This window comes from Cheilinus undulatus, linkage group 20 (genome assembly GCF_018320785.1).
Source record: "Cheilinus undulatus linkage group 20, ASM1832078v1, whole genome shotgun sequence".
Lineage (NCBI taxonomy): Eukaryota > Metazoa > Chordata > Actinopteri > Labriformes > Labridae > Cheilinus > Cheilinus undulatus.
In genome coordinates, this window is record NC_054884.1 from 19,177,513 (window position 1) to 19,198,442 (window position 20,930).

General features: G+C 38.9%; 1 protein-coding gene across 2 annotated transcripts in view; it reads left to right on the plus strand.

Annotated features, from left to right (window-relative positions):
* Window positions 1-20,930, plus strand: part of mybpc2b (myosin binding protein Cb) — a 49,774-nt gene that overhangs the window by 15,157 nt on the left and 13,687 nt on the right. For both annotated transcript variants that reach the window (XM_041815968.1, XM_041815969.1), the window contains 10 exons: window positions 9,680-9,748; window positions 9,859-10,007; window positions 14,702-14,819; window positions 14,923-14,971; window positions 15,155-15,214; window positions 15,307-15,470; window positions 15,651-15,783; window positions 18,623-18,747; window positions 18,854-18,959; window positions 20,686-20,852. In XM_041815968.1, the coding sequence (XP_041671902.1) occupies window positions 9,680-9,748; window positions 9,859-10,007; window positions 14,702-14,819; window positions 14,923-14,971; window positions 15,155-15,214; window positions 15,307-15,470; window positions 15,651-15,783; window positions 18,623-18,747; window positions 18,854-18,959; window positions 20,686-20,852 (1,140 nt within the window). The remainder of the gene's footprint in view (window positions 1-9,679; window positions 9,749-9,858; window positions 10,008-14,701; window positions 14,820-14,922; window positions 14,972-15,154; window positions 15,215-15,306; window positions 15,471-15,650; window positions 15,784-18,622; window positions 18,748-18,853; window positions 18,960-20,685; window positions 20,853-20,930) is intronic.

A 20,930-nucleotide genomic window follows, 5' to 3' on the forward strand; every position in this document is an offset into this window, starting at 1 on the left:
TTTATTCCTTCATCAAAGCTCTCTGCTGTCCATTTATCTCTTTCTAACATTTATGAGCACATTAAATCATCTCTGCTGCTTGTCAAGACTGCCCCAGTTAATGAGAGGAGATGTCCCAGTCAGAGGTCAGAGCAAGGTCTGTCACATATTGTAGAAAGATTATATAAGTAACAGTGGCAAAGCATGATCAGGGAAATATGGGGTGTGAAACAAAGGCAAAAGGAAGAATGAATTCTGTTATCATGAGGGGGCTCATCCAGGTCCTGAACCAACCAACTTCTCGCACTGAGAGGTCTTTATTTTAGACCCCAAAGCCACACTCAGGGAAGTCCTCAAATCTATTAAAATTAAACATAAATCTTACCAAATATGCAAGATTAGCTATTGTCCTATGGAAGCTAATAGGCTTGAAATATGACCTATGCCCTTCAAGGGAAACTTTGCCCTTTTTGTCACATTTAAATGGTGGTCATTTTATTTTGTAGTCATGCTCAAGATAAGAAGCTTAAGGCCCCATCCACATGGAGACAAACTCAGGAAGATACGCAAACGTTTTTGTGGTATTGGCGTTTCATCAACATGGAAACAGCGTTTTTGGCCGTAAGCGCTACTTTTTGAATCTGGGTCCCAGAGTGAACAAAGCTGTGGAAGCTTACTGCTCCATCTCCGTGAGCACAGCAAACCGCATCTTTCTTAAAGCAATTACGCCATACATAGCATAGCCTATTGAGGCTGCATGCGTGACTGAGATGAGAACCGTATAGAATCAACTCCCAACTCCCCCTCCCTTCCTGTTCTTCTCCCTGTTTAAGCTCCGTGTCTCCGCCCCTCTCTTTACGTACCTTCTCGCAGATGAGAATGTCCGCTAAATTGAATACTGCAAAGCGCTCGTGTAGTGATTCTGCTCTGCTTTTCCAGTGAAATCAATGGCCGAATCACAGGCAAGAAAACACTTCATCTCATTATGAACAAATTCTACACAGGACCGAACACCGCCATAATTCTGCCATTGAATCAACTTGTCACTGAGCTGAGACACGGAAGCTACAGGAAGCCAATAGGAGTCTGATTGGCTGTGAGTACTAACCTCCTTGCTGGGGCACCCCTGTCCCTTGCTGGTTTTCTCAAGTAAGATAGCAGCGCCATGGCCCAGTGCAGCGAAAAAATATAAAGTATGACATTAACTTTAAACTCTGCCGTCAACTTTGTGTTTGTTCAGTTCCTTACCAGTATTTAAAGTGTTTAGAGAGTGTTGAGTTGACAGAAGAAGACAAAAGTTTAACTATGGTACTGTAATCTTGTCTTAAAAATGTAAATACTGGTGTAAATAAATACTTTGATTAAATTTACCATATTTTTCCAATTTTTGCTTAGCAAGATTTTTGTGAGAAGGGAATTAAACGCCTGTTCCAAATAGCTGCCTGGTCCCAAATAAACGTCTGGTCTGCTCAGGGATTGAGACAAATAAACGCCCCAGCTATTGTTTGGTATTTTACGGTATGATCTTTAATTTAAAGACCCACAGCGCTCATAAAAAGAAACATGCATCATGCTATCTGACATACTATGTGCATTGTATGTTGTTGTGAATGTTAAATTATGCTAACTTGATAGAAAATCTACGAGATGCGAGTTTGTTACTCATATCTCTCTAAATGACTGAGTGCTCTGTCATTCCCCTGCTGTAAAGGCGGGGCCGTGCGTAATTTGTAGGGGTCGTAAAATTAAGCACACTGTACGAGGCATATAAGGGGGTGCAAAAAACAGTCTGGGTTTGCTCCTCTTAAACTTAGCATCTCAGACGATCACTATTGTGTGTGTGAGTCTGCCAGGTCTGTAGCAGCAGCGGCTTAAGCGCTCTCCACCTGCAGAGCTCCGCTGTTTGTGCTGCACCAGCAGAGGTTTACGTTTGAGGAAGAGATATTCCGCTCATATTAATAACGCGCCCAGATACCCAAAAATAGATCACTGGACGTGAGATTTAAACCTTGCATCAGTCTAAACGCTTTTAGAAGCGAGTGCAGGTCAACTTTCAGGCAGTGATGTAAGTCTGAGACTGGTAGTGCAAGGAGCCAACAGGAGAGAGAAAAGATTGATCTTTGGATTTTATGGATCGATATTGGATTTTTTTTTTAAAAGAATGTATCTAAATTGGAGAATTGATCTTTTGAACCCAGGCCTAGCTTTTACAGCAAAGTCAGATGCTCCATTACCACCACTGAGAACAGCATACACCAGATGTTCTTAAATCTATAGTGGAGAACAACCAGAGGGGCAACCAGGAGAAAGTTTGGGGCAGTTTTCTGTAATCTTCTTCTCTATTTGGTACATTTCCGTGGCAGCTTCACAGCGGCACTTACAGGCTTGGCATATATACAGCAGTGTTTTCAGTCGTTTTCAGTGGTTCCGTGCTTACACAGACATTTCCTGAAACGATCCTGTGTTAACAGAAAACTTTTTCAAAACGAAATGGAAAGTTTTTGTCCCCATGTGGAAAAGGTCTAAATTCTGTTATCATGATGGGGCTCATCCAGGATCTTAACCTGGGGCCTCTTGCACTGAGACGAATTTGTTTGTCTTAATTTCATAACTCAAAGTCATGCTTAGGATAGGAAGGTTATCTATCACAGCTATGTTCCAGTTTGAAAGTTGTCAAAGCCGACATAAATCTGACCCTTATAGGTAACATTAGCTATTGTCATATTGAAGCTAATAGATTTGAAATATGACCTAATGACCTTCAAAGGAAACTGTCCTATTTGCCACATTTAAATGGTGGTCGTTTCACTTCATAGTTGTGCTCAGGAACAGAAGCTCACAAGCTGTTACCATGTACTACGGCTGTAATCCAGGCGGAACACTGTCAAAGCCTGAATACAAAAAAAAAAAAAAAAAAACCTCTTTTACTGCTATCCGATGGAATATAAAACTAAAAAGACTGATGGTAAATAACATACAAAGGCATAGGAAGCTTTATTTAGTTGAAACATAAAAGTAACAGGTACAGTAAGAAACTAGAAAAGCACTCAGAGAGCACAGACCTTCGCCATTAGCCCTATCTCCCAATAGTGAAGAATCCTTTTAAAAACATTCCTGGATCCAGACGGTGATCCGGATTACTCCCTCCCCGGTTGGGTGGAGACACGGTGAGGCAAAGCATTTACTTAGCTACAAGTGGACTGTCATGGCAGAAGCACCCATGGTCTCACCAGACGACTGAAAGTCATGGCAGAGGGTGAATATTCCTCTATTCCTCCCAGCATTGTGAGTATTGTCGCTACAATTCACTGTCTTTCTCTCTGTAAGGCTCTGACTCGTCTCCTCGACCGGGCGTGCATCTTTCAAACTCTATAAATTCCAAAACTTTGAATAGAAACACACCAAAAACATGCTGCTGGGATTGAAGTTACACATGTCCACCATCTCATGGTGTAAAGTGGTAACAGCACAGACCTCCGCCATTAGCCCTATCTCCCAACAGTAGATAATCATTTTAAAAAATCCTGAATCCAGACGGTGATTTGGATCAGTCCCAAAATCTAATCAGTTCTTCCTTATGCCATTTTTGACATTTCCAGAAAATTTCATGAAAATCTGTCCATAACTTTTTGAGTTATGTTGCTAACAAACGAACAAACAAACAAACAAACCCACCAAATCACATAACCTCCTTGGCGGAGGTAAGAAAAGCATCCACTACTGCTAGTCTGTTTGTGTTACCAGCCACATTGATTGTGTAAATGCTGTTGAAATCAGCTTATGTTAGCATGTGCCATTTCTTGCAAGCCTGCTAGTGTTATTGGATATGGTAAAAATTGTTTTAATGCAACTGGAAATCAGATAGATGGATAGATAGACGGATGGACGGACAGACAGAGGATACTTTATTCATCCCAAGAGATATTCAAGAATCTTGGCTAATGTTACCATCTAGCATTTCTTGCTAAATGGTTATGTTAGGGGATAGAGTTGGATTTGTGTAAATACAGTTGGAATTTGTCTAACAAGCATTTATCACTTGTGCTAGCATGTTTGTGTTGAGATAGGAACTGCCAAAATATAGTTGGAAACAAACTTGTGTTGGCATCTTCTACGCCTTACTAGCTCATCTGTTTGTGTTACAGGATGTAGCAGGAATTCTGTAAATGAATAAGAAATCAACTAAAGTCTACCACCACTTAAATGAGCAGCTCAGCTGTTTTTATGGGACAGGATGTGCATAAATTCCTAGCTAACAATACCTTCAGCTGCTGCGCTTTTGGAGTGTTAGCTTGATTGACTGGTAGATTTGCCTTACAATTTTTTTTCTGTAATGTGATGTAATGGCGATGCTAATAGTACTTTTGGCAATGGGATTAAAGCTTTTCCCATTTTTTTGTGACACACTGTCATTGACTATTGTTAGCAAGAAGATATCGCATACTAATGTTAGCTATGTCTGATGGATGCAAACAGACTTTTAATTATTTCAAAGTATATAACCAGATATACTTCAGGATTTTTCTTTTTGTTTCAGCAATTAATTAATATGGAAGTTGGGAATTAGAGTATTTTGTCATATTTATGATGTTTACAGGATTAGCAAAGCTATAACAATGACAATATAAGAACAGGATTTGAACGTTTATCCTGAGCTTTACTTCAGAGGAAAATGGCTTTCATGTGGATATAATGAGTAGAACCCCTTGTGGTTGTCACTTTCACCCATGTGTTCACTAAAGTTGTAGCTTGTTCACTCTTGAAGCAAAATGCTAATTTTATACTGTGAAGGGATAAAAACCCGTTATAGCTGGCTGATAACATGCTATGCTAATCCAAAGAAAGCAGCTGGGTAAAGTTCAGGGAAACCTGAGGAGATAAACTTCTCTTTGGTCAGGATTCATCGTGGTTCATATGACATGCAACACATAGCCATATATAGAAGAGCTAAACTGACATTCAGCTTAAATTTATGACATTGCTTTTTGAAAGCACTATCAAAGAGGAGAGAGGTTTAAGACATGGCGACGCGATTGAAGAGATCCAAAGACTGTATCCCAGTAGCTGTATGCTGAGTTTATCAATAAGCTGCTCTGCAAAATCTCAACAACACTGAATTTATCTTGCTTTATTGCATCTATTTTTGTTTTTATTCCCAGTTTCTAAGCCCAGAGTGGGAATAACACCCTGATGATTTTGCCATCAGTGTGTCTATTAGTGGAATGTCTGTGTGGGAAGAGCTTATAATACCAGGGCTCTTTAAAGCCATACTCGTGGGGGTGTACAGTGTTTGTGGGGGGATTATCATCACTTGGCCAACTGCACACTGTTTGGGGGCAATTGCAGCAGCATTTCTGATGAATGTTAACAGGAAGTTGCTGTATAAATCAATACACGAAATGTTTTAAGTAACTTCAATTGATTATCAAGCCCCCTGAGGTTAACATGCTTAGTATGGGGTAAAGTAATGAGTCCTTTGTGACAGCAGCGCTGCAAGATCAGTCCAAAGGAAGTAATCAAGATAATTTAAATTCCTCCAAAGTTTGGTGATTAAAATTGCGTTAATCAAGACATTTGATTACTTTTGGATACAACTGATAACAGTTATGATCTTACTCCCATAGTTAAAACCCTGTTTTGATTGCATTTCATGGTGTGGTGTATTAATGCAATAATACTACAGAATAATCATTCTGTAATTCCAGCTGCCTTGTTGTATCTCTTGAGTTCACACTGACTTATGGTACAGTATAACAGCAGATAGTTATACTTCCATATGTTAAACCAGACATTTGTTTTTCCCAGCTAAGGAAAACGCTGAGGGTAAGGGAAACTGAAGGCACAGTGTGGGACTGTGTCTATTGACAGCATGCTAATCTGACTTTTTGAACTGAAGATGTATGCACCCTTTGTTTTGATGATTTTTTTGTATATAAGGACTTGCATTGTATTTTCTGATCCACTAAGTATCTAATGTTTTTGTTAAGTATGCACTGTTTTCTGTTTTGCACCTTAAATGTTATGTCTGTGACTCAGAAGGAAAGTGCTGATATGTGGAGGTCAACAGGTGTACTTGCAAGAAGTTTTATACTTAGCACGGTCAGAGCTTATGAGCACATTCCGGACCTTCTGATTGTTAATGATACTGGCTGCTTGGATACATGAAGCATCCACATCACTCTGTTGTCCTTGGATGTGTTCTGAGCTGAGAATATGGAGTGTTTTACTATGCAGATAAATGTGCTTCTTCATTTAAGACTCATTATGCATTTTAATGCAACATTGTCATTTGGAAAGATTTTGTTGCTGCTTTACAGCATATAAACTGAAATATTATGACCAACAATGAGAAAAAAAATCCTTCATTGGCCTAAATTTTCACAGCCACTTACAATAAACTGACTGTTTTTAATATTGTCTGACAATTTGTTCTTTTTTAAACCTTGACTTTACACAAATTAAAACAGAATTGTTGTTTAATGATAGCCTCTTATCTAACAATATGGGCATGTGTCCACAACTGGTGCTTTTAGCACTGGAAATGCTGACAACCTCAGTTTCAGGGCGCTCTCACTGGCGTTTATTATTACTACTTTAAGAGAGTTGACTTCTGCTTTCCTTGTGAGTATCCATAACATTATTTCTAAATAACTCTATTTCCCTTCATGTGTCCTTTATACAATCTAAGTATCACCACAAAAACACAAAACAAAGCATAAGAATCTTGTCAAGAAATAGGCAGCAGCTGTAGACCTGGAAACTTTACCCCCCGAAAAGACAGGTCGAAAAAACTAAAAATTCTGGTTAGGGTAAGGGTGAAGGTTAGGGTTAGGATACCTTTGTTAAAAGTCAACAGTCTGACCTGCACCCTTATCATGCTAACGTTAGCTAAGGCTAAAGCTAACTAAGCTACATTAGCTAAATATGTAATGAAGCCAATGTAGCCAATGTATCTAAAGCTAGCAAAGCCACATTATCTATGATAGCTTATGTTACATTTGCTAACGTAGCTATGTAGCTAAAGGTAGCTATGCCAGCTTTGCAGCTGTATTAGCCTGTCTTAACTACATAAACTATGCAGCTGCATTGCGTATGTACAGTGCATCCAGAAAGTATTCACAGTGCTTCACTTTTTCCATGTTTTATGTATGTACAGCCTTATTCCAAAACATAGAATACATTTTTACCGCAAAATTCTATTTATTTATAAAATCAAATGTACATAAGTATCCACAGCCTTTGCCATGACATTCAGAATTGAGCTCAGGTTTATCCTGTTGCCACTGATCATCCTTCAGATGTTTCTACAACTTGATTGGAGTCCGCCTGTGGTAAATTCAGTTGGTTGGACATGATTTGAAAAGGCACACACTTGTCTATATAATGTCCCATAGTTGTGCATGTCAGAGTACAAACCAAGCCATGAAGTCAAATTGTCTGTAGACCTCCAAGAAAGGATTGTATCAAGGCACACAGACCAAACCACTGAAGGTCCCAATGAGCACATTGGCCTCCATCATCCATACATGGAACAAGTTAGGAACCACAAAGACTCTTCCTAGAGCTGGCCACCTGGACAATCTGAGCAATCAGGATAGAGAGGCGTTAGTCAGGGGGTCGACCAAGAACCCAGTGGTCGCTCTGACAGAGCTCTAGCACTGCTCTGTGGTGAGAAGGGAACCTTCCAGAAGGACATCCAGTTCTGCAGCACTCCACCAATAAGGCCTGTATGGTGGAGTGTCTAGATGGAAGGCACTCCTTAGTTAAAGGTACATGACGGCCCACCCTGGAGTTTGACAAAGGGCACCTGAAAAACTCTCAGACCATGAGAAACAAAATCCAAATTCAACAAAGATTGAACTCTTTGGCCTGGATGCCAAATATCATGTCTGGAGGAAACTAGGCACCGCTCATCACCTGGCCATCCCTACAGTGAAGCATGGTGGCAGCTGTGGGGATGTTTTTTGGCAGCAGGAACGGGAAGACTAGTCAGGGTTGAGAGAAACATAAATGCAGCAATATATAGAGACATCTTTGATGATAACCTGCTCCAGAGCACTCCCGACCTCAGTCTGTGGCAAAGGTTCATCTTCCAACAGGACAGCGACCCTAAGCACACAGCCAAGATAACAAATGAGTGGCCTCGGGACAACTCTGGGAATGTCCTTGGCTGTGCACCGACACTCTCCACCTAACCTGATGAAGCTTGCGAAGTTCTGAATAGAAGAATGGGAGAAATAGGTGTGCCAAACTGGTAGCATCATACTCAAAAAGACTTGAGGCTGTAAGTGCTGTCAAAGGTGCATCAACAAAGTATTAAGCAAGGCCTGTGAATACTTTATTGCATGTGAAAGTTTTTTTTTTTTTTTTTTTTTTGAATACATTTTCAAAAGTTTCAAACAGACTTTTTTTCACTTTTTCATTATGGGATATTGTGTGTAGAATTTTGAGGTAAAAATGTATTTAATCCATTACAGAATAAGGCTGTAACATAACAAAATGTGGAAGAAGTGAAGCACTGTAGCTAACTTTCAGCTACATGAGGCTCAGATTGCTAGAAATAAAGCTAACGTAGCTACATTGGCTACAATGGAAATGTCAACTATACAACTAGTAAAACTATGTTAGCCTCAGCTAGTCACCATTCATGTAACTACCTCTGAAACAGGTCTATACATAAATGAATCCTGGATTAGATCTCTTTTATTGTTTGTTTAATTTATGAAATGTTGCTTAGTCTGTAATATTTGCAGGGTGGTTATTTCATAAGTGTAACTTTCAGACTTTGTTTATGAATTAAGTTGAAACTTTTTTTTTTTTTTAATCTCTAACTGGAAATACATGGTACTGGCAAACTACATCACTTCTGTTCTGACAAAGGCAGCATCTCAAAAAGAAGGGGCGTCTGAGATCTGTAGTCTGCTGTCAGATCCCTCTTGATAAAAGTGCCAGCTGTGGAAAAAGGCCCCATATTGGAATTATATCAAATCAAATTTTGGAGTTATATGTAAAGCAAGGCTAACATTTCAAGTCAAGGAAGGCCAATAAGAATTTTATTTGTGATTTTTTTTTTTGTCTTTTTATGTCAGAACGTATTTCTACGGAAGCCCTTTTCATCCAGACCTTTTGTTTTACTCCATTTTATCGTAATAACATTTTTTTTTTTACCTGAGATATGACATTTTCATGTTATTTTCGGGGAATAACAACCCAGTTCTTTCTTGGTGACCAATTAATTTCTTCAGATGTCAAGAAAAAACCTAAATGAACCTGATATCACATACAAAAATCCCACAGTACTGAGACAAATGAGTCATGATCTCAAGAAAAAAGCCAGTTTTCTTTTGTTATCACTGGAAAACAGAGTAAAACTATTTAATGTGTGGATGTCCTCATAGGGCTTCCGTAGATAGCAGAAACGTTAGTCCTACCTTCTCTTCTGGCTTTAACTCTTATAAGTTCTGCTGTTTAAATATTTAGTGTTCCTTGTTTTGCAGAATATATTATATGTACCTATCGGGTTGTGAATGCTGTATGTAAAGTTTTCATGATTCTTGGGAAAAAAAAGTCTCACTGTCCACTGCACTGTTATTTGTTGCTCCCTGTGGATGTCACCAGTGTCATCTTAGGTTTTCCGTCCATGTTTTTCTCACTGAACCCATCAAGCAGAATCAGATGTAACATTTTTTCTCCTTTTCAGAGCCCAGGTCAACTGAGCTCACTGGGCTCTTCGTTGAGAAGCCTCCAGAAAGTGTGGTTGCTGTTACAGGTCAGAAACAAATTGGTGGATTAAAAATTGTCAAAACAGAAACTGTAGAAGTCCATTATGTGTAACCTTATCACATAATGTTATACAAGGTATTTGTTTGTGAATGGCAGGGGCCGATATCACATTTATTGCCAAGGTTGACTCAACCACCCTAGCAAGAAAACCCACCATGAAGTGGCTGAAGGGCAAGTGGATGGACCTGGGCAGCAAAGCTGGAAAACACATGCAGTTTAAGGAAACATATGACAGGAATACTAAGGTGTGTGTTAAGAACAGACTATAAATGGAGTGTTTACATTATTTTATTGGAAGATCCAGAGCTTTTTGTTCCATTTTTTTAACCTATACTCCTTTTTTACATAACAAATCTGCAGTGCTGTGACAAAGATCCATTATCACAACACATTTGTACTTTTACATGAAACCATAATGGGTTAATATTGTTAGGACTCACTGGATTTGAAAACAGTGTTTTGAGGCTCAGTGATTTCGGTCACCATATTTGAAGCACTGTCATAAACTAAGGCATTCTCACCAGAGCTGTTTGGGCCGCTTTTAACAAACTCTGGTCCATTTTCCCAGATAGTGTGATCCGTTTGGAGTAGTGTGAAAGCTCATACAAACTCTGGTGCATACCAAACAAGTGAACTCTGGTTGGCTTAAAAACAGGGGTCTTGGTTCGCTCCCAAACGAACTCTGGTGCGATTTGTTTAAGGTGTGAAAGCAAAGCAGACAAACTAGTGAACCAAAGGCAGGAAGTTGCAAAAAGCACAATGATTTACAGGTATTTATGTGAATTCATATGTCTCATGTAAAGAATGACATGTTGGGCAGCTCGCTGTCTGCTCAGAATGACCCAAGGCAAAAGCAAAAATCCCAAGACAGCCTAAAAGAGATGGATTTCTGGTTTCATCTACTTCAATGTCTCCTTTTCTTTTTCTCCACTCATTGTTTGGGATGACAGCACCACAATCATGCAACTGCTTGACATTATCCAGATGGTTTGGTTGGTTTGACTAAGTGCAATGTAAATACGAACCAAACCACAGGAAAGTGTGACAATGCTGCAATTTGAGGCCCGAACCAAACTGAGACCCCCAGACTGTCAGGTGTGAAAACGACCTAACTTTTTTGTCTTGTTACATGCATCACGAGCCAATCAGAGCACTGGGACAAAATGAGGTTGTACCCATGAGGTGGTTTTCTGAGTGCAACTGACAGGCACTGCTGTAGTTCATGAATGATTGTGCTTGTTGGTGGATAAAACTTATACCTAGGCCGGTCAAGAAAAGTGCAAAAACATCTTCTCTGCCAAGAAAGGTTTTCAGTGTGGTTCTTTGCTCTTATTTTAATAAAAAATATATGGTCCAGTTCTGATAAAACTGCTACTATACCACAGCTACATCCAAGCTAATCGCTACACCAGTAGCGGCCATTGTATTTGTCAGCTTAGAGTACAACTAAACCCAACCTTTAGCTATCGCAAACTGTAGCAGATTCAGGTTGGGAGAAGAGAGAAAAAATTGTTTCAGTTATGAAACCGTGGCCAAATCTTGGTAAAACTGTCGCTGTTCATTAGCTATATATCAGGGGCAGCCATTGCTATCAGCTTCCAGTGCAACCAAAGTTACCGCCTTGTTCTCCTCAAATGACACTGATTGGTCGGGTTCACTATCTAGGCTGGCACAATCTTTTCAGATTGGAGCTCTGAAAGAGGGATTTTCCTGATAACAGTTATGAAATCTGGGCAATCTATCCTCTTTTTGTGAGGTTACCCATTTGGTTCCCGAAGAGGCTTTTGAGTCCAATCCGCAGTAAGGGTGTAAGAAAATATTGATACACTGATATATCGCGATATTTCGCAGCGCTATACTGTATCGATATTTTAAAATGCAGTATTGATATTTTCAAGGCAATAATTTGCTTTATTGGTGCAGTAGTTTGTGGTGTAATTTCACCCCCTGACCACTAATTAGCAGCAGGCACCACCAGCTGGCAGCAAGCGGTTGACTCTTCCCTCTTTTCCTCTGCTTAGAGAACCAGATCATGTGCCTACCCAGCAGTGCAGCTTCTGCTGCATTCGTAGCAGATATGTGGACTTGTTTTGACTTCCAAAACACTAAAATGGTACAGACTTATACAGGAGTCTAGTCATTTGTAAGATATGCCACACCAGAGTGAAATACTTGGACAACACAACGAACCTGACATTAGACATCATAGTGATAGCTTAGCAGCTTATAGCTAACGTGAAAGAAGCTTGCTGAAGCTACCACTGATTTTTACCTCCGCCAAGGAGGTTATGTTGTCAGCAGGGTTCGTTAGTTTGTTTGTTTGTTAGTTTGTTTGTTTGTTAGTTTGTTAGCAACATAACTCAAAAAGTTATGGACAGATTTTAATGAAATCTTTTAGGAAATGTCACAAATGGCATAAGGAAGAACTGATTAGATTTTGGTAGTGATCCACATCACCATCTGGATCCAGGAACTTTTTTAAAGGATTCTTTGCCATTGGGAGATAGGGCTGATGGTGGAGGTCTGCGCTCTCCGAGTGCTTTTCTAGCACTCTAACAAATTTATAAGACCACCTGTCATAAAAATGAGAGAACATTAATATTTTAGAAATCTTTCAAAAACTTGTTTAAAACTAAAAATTTTATTATTATTTATTTAGCAAATAACAAAGTGAAACAACTAAATAGTCCTTTTTCACACATAATAACCAAAAAACTTAATATTTTGTATGGCCTCCTTTGGCCTTGATAACAGCTTGCATTCTTGCTGACATTGTTTTTATGTACTTTTCCAGTCTCTTTTGTTATTGAGTTCCAAATAGTTCCTAGCTGTTCCCACAGACTTGCTTTAGATGAAACTTTTGTGCGATCAATCTTTGTATCTAGTAAATCCCAAATTTGTTCAATAGGATTCAAATCCAGACTTTGACTTGGCCAGTCCATCAGTTCCAGTACTCCAGATTCCTTTTTCTTGCTCAAATAGTCTCTGCACAGCTTTGAAGTATGCTTGGGGTCATTGTCTTGTTGGTATATAAACCCATGACCAATCAGATTCAGCCCAGCAGGGATTCCTTGATGCACTAAGATGTTGTGGTAGATGTTCTGGTTCATGATACCTTCAATTTTCACTTATTTGCCCACGCTGTATCCACAAATGGAACCTCATACCATAATGGAATCTCCACTGTGTTTCACTGTGGGTGCAATGCATCTGGCATCAAAATGTTCTCCAGCTTTTCTACAGACATAAACACGACGATGCTGACTGAAGAGTTTAAACTTGGACTCGTCCGTCCAGAGTACCTTCTTCCAGTCATCAACAGTCCAGTGTTTGTGCTCCCTGGCAAATCTGAGGCGTTTCTGGACGTTTGCAGGCCTCAATAATGGCTTCTTAGCAGCTATTCTTCCCTTTAAGTCTTGTTCCGTCAGTCGTCTGCTTTTGATCATTCTGGAGACTTTTTCAGACTCTGATCTAGAAGCATTCATCTCTGCCTGAAGATCAGCAGTGGTCTTCCTTCTGTCTCTAGTACTTCAAATCTTGAGGTGTCTGATATCTGCTTCAGTTAACTTTCGTTTCCTGCCTCTTCCTTGGCGCATTTTGTAAGTACCAGTCTCAGCAATTGACTCCAAAGCATACTTGACCACACTGTGAGAACACTTATGTCTTTCCCTATTCGTCTCAGAGACCATCCAGCATCATGAAGTGCATTAATGCGGACTATTTCATTTTCAGTGAGCTCTCCACGTTGTACCATTTTGAACAGGAATGAGGAATTTCAAACTGAATTTTACCTTTTTATACCCAAATTTGAGCTGGCTCACTGGGCTTCTCTGAGAAGTCAGAAATTAATCAAGCATAACATTCAACCACTAAAACTCATTTTCCTGTTCAGGAATGCAAGTAAATAACTATAATTTGACATGTTAATCAAGAAATAATAATGTGCTTTACTATTTTTTCAGTTTTTTTGTAAATCAGAAAATTTGAAAATTAATGTAAAACAATAATGATTATATTTCAATGTTAAAAATATCATTTGGTTAAAGAGCTTTTACATATTGGTTAACCATTGCAGAAACATAAAATTTTTTTTTAGTAATAACCAATGCTGTTAATTTAGGGCAGCTGTGGCATAAACCTTACTTTGGGTGGTGGTTTAATAAATTAGTTAAGCACTGTATATACACACCCACATATACATGCAAATTTATATATATATTTTTATGTTAATTGCAAAAATATTGCAATATATCCTTTTCTCATAGTATCGCAATATGTCGCAAAATATCAATATCAGCATCCCTGTATAGCAATATGTATCAATATGTTTCAAACGACCAAGAAAGAGACTAAAAAGTGGAGCTGAGGCAGGTCTTAAGCCTCTTGACAAAGCTACACCATGCTGGCTTGTTGTCATATCAACGATGCCCCAAATTATTCAGAACTAGAATCCTTCTGTGATCAAAATCACCAAACATTTTTTTCTCGCTGTAAAAATCTGCTTTTCAGCTTGTTTGTATGTGACTCCTTTGCACTCGGCCTCCAGTGGACATTCTGGAAACTGCAGTTTTATTCACTTTGACTTCATTTTTCATTCCTGGAAGTTGCCAGCTAGAGCTGACATTTAAAAATATAAATATTTGATCAACTGACTAATTAGTCACAAACACCTATGGTTGACACTACATAATAACTCAAAGTGTTTTATCATGTAATAAATTTTTTTAGAAAAAGCTTTTCTTTTTCCTCTTTTATTTGACTGCAAACAAACTCCTTCTCTCACTAGTCTCCCCCTGCTGGCCATTCGAAAGAATGCAGATCTAGGATGAGTGCAATGGCTTTAAAAGACTGCTTTCAATATAAAGTCTAAGGTTCAGCCAAAACTTCTCATTATTCCAGAAGAATTCCAAGGTAATTGAATCCTATTTCCTCCCCTCAGATCTACACTTACGAAATGAAGATCATCAAAGTGGTGGCTGGAGATGCTGGGGGCTACAGGTGTGAAGTGACTGCTAAAGACAAGTGTGACAGCTGTACCTTTGAGATCACTGTTGAGGGTGAGTGAAGACATACCCTGGCCTGCTTACAGATTCCATTCGTGCTGATGTTTTGATCTGATCCAGCACTAATGTGCATCCTCTGCAACTTCTCCCATTACAGCTGCACAGCAGGAGGGGCAGGCGGATATTTTGTCTGCCTTCAAGAGAGCGTAAGTATCAGCCCATCCCTGGAGCCTATGTGCTAAAAACCATAGGGAAAATGCATATGATGGCTATTTATAATCAGCACAGGTGCTATATGACAGTATAGTAAATTTAAAGGTAGAGCAGATATTCCTGCTCTTGAGTTCACTGTGTACTGATAGGTTAAATCACTGTTTCCATACAAACAGGGATGCAGGAGAGGATGAGGGAGATCTGGATTTCAGCGCCCTCCTTAAAGCCACCAAGAAGTAAGAAGCATACTGGTTTTTATTCTTGAAATGATCAATTTTCACCTTTCACTTCTGTTTTCAAAATCCCTCCTTTCCTTGTCCAACCCAAGGAAGAAACCAGTAAAAGAGGAACCAGAAATTGACGTTTGGGAGCTGCTAAAGAATGCCCATCCCAGCGAGTATGAAAAAATTGCTTTCCAGTATGGCATCACTGACCTGAGAGGCATGCTGAAACGTCTGAAGAAGATGAAGGTAGAGCCCAAGCACAGCGAGGGTAAGTTGGGTCAACTAAGACCAGGAGGGGAAAAGAAGTGGGGGGCATGTGAGGTATGCAGGAAAGGTATCAGGAAGGGAGATCTTACCTCAGGGGAGACATAAGCAAAATGCTCAGCATGAAACTCTACACAGAAAGCAGCTGATGAGCTGCTCATTCTTGCTTTTCTCCTCCGCACAGCTTTCCTGAAGAAACTTGAATCTTGCTACTCAGTGGAGAAGGGGAAGAAGATTGTCCTGCGATGTGAGGTGGTCGATCCCGACGTCCAGGTCAAATGGTTGAAGAACGGCCAGGAGATCAAACCCTCAGCCAAGTACTCCCATAAAAGCATAAGCTCATATACCAAACACTATGAACTAGGCTGTTTTTAGTGTCAATTCTTCACCATTAGCCTCATTTAAGACATTAGCTTAATTAGTAAGCAATCTCAGGCCTTCTTTTCAAAGCGTAGGTGGACTTAATGGGGAGTGTTTTAAAAATATCCCTCTAAAATTATCCCAGCCACAAACTCCCAAACACTGCTGCCATCAACACATTTTATTTTAAGCCAGTCATGGAGACTCCCAGAGGGTTAGGCAAGTCGACCTGCCAGCACATCTTAGGCATCATATGAGCAGTGAAGATCCCCACCAGGATAGGAAACCACTCATTTCTTAGCCTAAATGTCAGAATAATTTGATGCTCAGGTAAAAATTGTGATGAAGGGATGTAGTGATGACTTAGTTTCAGTTGATTTTCCAGGCACAGACACTGTAGTACTCCTTTCTACAATCACAACAGATCAGTGACTGCTTTCAGATTCTCTTGTTTTTATACCATCTAGTTAAATGTGTAAATCATGGAGGAAGAAAATCAAGATGCTGAGGTCAGAACGCCTGTTGTTTAAAAGAAAGGGTTGAGGCTCAAGGAGTGCAAAGATGACAAAAATGTGCTGAAATACACAAACATGGGTTAGAGACAACATTATAATGTATGTAAAACAATACTTTTGTCATAAAAATGCATTAGTCTAAGAGCTATATGGATTACTATGTGTTTTCAAGTTTCAAAGACCTAGGCTGATGATAGAAATCTTTCTCATCATGTGTGATGACAATGAAAACTAATGTAAAGTGACACAACATTGTAAAAATTCAGTGGGCCTCATTCACAGATGCTTCTTAAGAATTAATCAATTTATAAATCAATCTTTGCCTATATAGCACCAATATTATTGGGGGATCCAAATTAAATTAACAAATATTAATAATAGATAATGTAGACTTTCCCCTATTAAAGTAAAGAGCAGTGTTAATCACCGTGAGCACAGCACCAACAGTATTAGCCCCGTCACAGTGGCGATGTAAACCTTCCCTTTAACGGCAGGGCTGTTGAGCAGACCAGACTAATGTTGACACCACTCTGCTCAAGCTTTGCTGGGGTTGGAAAGGGCCACTAGGAGGAAATAAGCAGGAAGAGGAGAGGGACAAGAGAAACAACAAATGTAAGACAAATTTATGGCAGTCGTGGCCATAAGAATAAATTGACAAATTGATAAATTGAAGAAATTGCCATTGGAAATTTGTTCTTAAAGCCTATTTACATGTTTTTTTAAAAAAAAGATTGAGATTCAGTTAAATGTCTTATCTGGGATTTATCCTTAGGTAAGAACCAAATCTCATAAAACTGAAAGCACTTGTACATATTTTGGTGCTGATATGAAAGGATACAATTATTAAATTTGCATCCATCCACACTAAAATATCCTAAGTTAAGAATGACATGGTACATATAATTTTAAAATATAAGTCACTGTATTTTCAAAATCAGTTAATCATAATTTTGCTTACTTGAACCGCCAAATGTTAAAGTTATGAACATAAAACTAAGCACATAAGTAGGACCGTGACATGACCCCAGATAAGCAAAAAAAGGTGGATGGATGGGTGGAAATTAGTAGGAATTTTGCCATGAAGCGCTTGTTTAAAACAACAACAAACTGCCTTTGCACAAGGTATTTGAATGTTTTTTAAAATATGCTCAGTCATTTTAACAGCATCAGTTTTTATGATTGTTATTATTGGACTTTAATATACTTTTATTTCTCAGATAGGGATATGGCCTAACCCCACAGCATCAGTTATTACAAAATGTAGGTTTTCATCAAATCATGTTCATTTTGAAAAAAAAAAAAAAAGATGAAGTTAATGCTATCCAAACAGTGGTATCACTCAAATTATAAGGTTTATGGCATATATATTTAATATCCTTTACTAGTGTGATATATAAATCAAACCTTCCTTTTTAGTTTTCATTTTGCGCAGCGCTGAATCCACTTTAAAATTCATTATACATGGAATAGAGTGCGTTATTGTTTTTTATGGTTTATTTGAATTTGGGCATCACTGTTGTCTTGCTACTTTTTCTCAATTCTATGTGCCCTCTGTATTTGCACACAGCCCTGCTATCGTATGCCCTTATATGGAAATGAAGACCTACTTAGGGAAAACATGCATGAGTTTCCTGCTTCCAAGTATATGACATTTATATATTCAAGATCACATGTATGAACAATTCAGCAGCTTAAGGACATGTCATAGATCTCATTAAGGTTTCTCTTAGAAACTGTCTGATTAAGACAAAAATTAAGAACAATCTTAAGAAGATAAAGGGGTTAGGTGCCCTTCGAGAGCTTTCACTGCCTCTGGGCCAAAGCAGTGGAATTAACTCTTTAATTTAAGAGATTTTGACTACTTTTAAACTACACACATTTATAATTTAAGTTTTGTTTTAAAAGCCTTTCTGAGTTTTAGATAAAAGGTTCAAAAAGGCCTTTTGTCAGATATCATCAGTGTATAAATTGACTTGAATGCCATATCTATATTTACCAAGAAAAATTACAAGAATAATGACATATGGTATTATGATACTGCAAATTTGATAAACATCTAAATTTTATTGGGAATTATGTGCATCGCTATTTAGATTCATTAGGTAAGTGTGTACATTAAAAATCCAGCCCTGTTAACATCTTCCAAGGACATCTTAAATGAAGCGTTTTTTTTTTTTTATTATTATTATTTGTTCTCCAACATGTCAACATCTTGATATTAGGAATACTTCTACACTCTGTTTGACCTCTAATCTGTCTCTTTAATCTGTCACTTTTGAAGGTATGTCATGGAGGCCAACGGAAATGTCAGAACGCTCACCATCAACAAGACGTCCCTGGCTGACGACGCTGCGTATGAGTGTGTGGTTGGCGAGGACAAGTGTTTCACAGAGGTGTTTGTCAAAGGTGCATCATCTTTATTTTGACACTTTATCACGTTACGTAACATGATTGATATGAGTTTTCAAACCTCACACTGTCAATGCTGCTGTATTCTGCTCCGTTCGTCCAGAACCGCCTGTGACCATCACCAAGCTGATGGATGACTATCATGTGGTGGTCGGAGAGAGAGTGGAGTTTGAGATCGAGGTGTCGGAGGAGGGCGCCCACGTCATGTGGTCAGTATATCAGCTGTTGAGCAGCAGAGACTCCATGAGGCATCACCTTTATGCCATATCTTAAGTTACCAGCAGAAAAATCATAAAACTTGAAAACATTACTCATGTTTATGTAACACAACATTTAATACAATTTCTTACTGTGAGATTCAGAACGATGGAGCTTTGCAGGTAAATACAGTTTAAAAAGCTGAATATTGCCTGGTGTGCAGCTACACTGGCTTGTAGGTCACAAACACAAGAAAACATACAATTAACCAAAACCCCAGAAAGAAAGCATTATGCTACTCAACATCACTAAAGATGCACAATATTAGAAAATACTGCAGAAACAGAAATCAACATGCATTTTGCAGCAGCTGTGGATCAGTGGTAGAGAAGGTCGTCACTGGTGTGTAAATGTACATAAATATGTATGAATGGGATTTGTTAATGCTGTGGAACACTTTACACAGCAGCCTCTTCTGCAATGTGTGAATGTACTGTGAATAAGTAATAATGGGTGTTAATGGGTGAGACCTACAGTGTAAAAAGCACTTTTAGTAGTCAGACAACTAAAAGGAGCTTTACAAGCTCAGGGTCTTTTCATTTCTTAATATTTCTCAGCTTGTGGTACATTTTTTTCTATTTTGCCTGGTCAACCTTCTCATTGGCCAAGATGAAGTCTAGGCACAGGAAATAGCACAGGAGCTAGCTTATCAATTTAGTTAGTGTTCAGTTGAAATAAATCATTAAATACAATGATTGGTGAAAGTTCTGAACTGCAGGCAGGCAAGTTCAGCACCCCAAATCCTCTGCTGCAAAGCCATGCTGTTGTAACGGATGCCGTATGCGGTTAAGCACTGTCTTGCTGATGTATGCAAGGTCGTCCCTGAAAGAGACATTGTCTAGATGGGAGCATATGTTACTTCCTCTATATACTTTTCAGTGTTGATAGTGCCTTTCCAGATGTGGAAACTCCCCACACCATAAGCACAAATGTAACCCCTTATCATCAGAGATGAAGGCTTTTGAACTATGCGCTGATCACAAGCTGGATGGTCCTTGTCCTCTTTTGCCCACAGAATACGTTAGTGGTAAAAAACAAACAAACAAACAAAAAAAAAAAAAAAAACGGAGTGACACATTTTGATTTATCTGACCACAGAACAGTTTTCCATTTTCCTCAGTCCATTTAAAATTTGCTTTGGCCCAGAGAAGATGAGAAGATGGCATTTCTGGACCAGGTTCATATATGTTACAATGTTGCAATGTCATTTAACAGACACTTCAATCCAAAGCCAAGTCTGACAGGTAGACAGGAAGTCTAGGAGTTAAGGACCTGGCCCAAGGGTTAGAGTTAGGGCAGTGCCACCTGATGGCTCCAAGATCCCGAACCATCAATACTGAGCTTCGGCCTTGTCTCTCAGGCACAGTGATTTCTCCAGAATCTCGGAATCTTCTGATGATATTATGTTCTGTACATAGTGGGATATTCAAAGTATTCGCAATTTTGCATTACGTTGTTTTCTGAAATTTTTAGAAGCAGCTTTTTTGCATATTTGTGAACCTCTTACCATCTTAACTTCTGAAGACACTGCCTCTCTAAAACACTCTGTTTATACCCAGTCATGCAACTACAAATTGTGTTTTAAACACTTAATGTTGGAGAAAATACAGTCTGTACAAAAGGTTTACTGCTTGTAAATGGCATCTTCAATGAAAGCTTTTTTCTAATTTTGTTAAGGTATTTTGAGGACATAGAGCTTCACAAAGACAAAGATTCAAAGTTTCGTTTCAAGAAGGATGGAAGGAAGCATACATTGATCATCCCAGAGGCCACGCTGGATGACATTGGCATGTACCATGCCTGGACAAACGGAGGGCATACCAAGGGAGAGCTGGAAGTGGAAGGTACTACTGTAACATATTATCTTCTCAGTCTGTTTTATTTTTTAGAGACTTAAAGTTTGCCTAAAGTGTTAACATGTG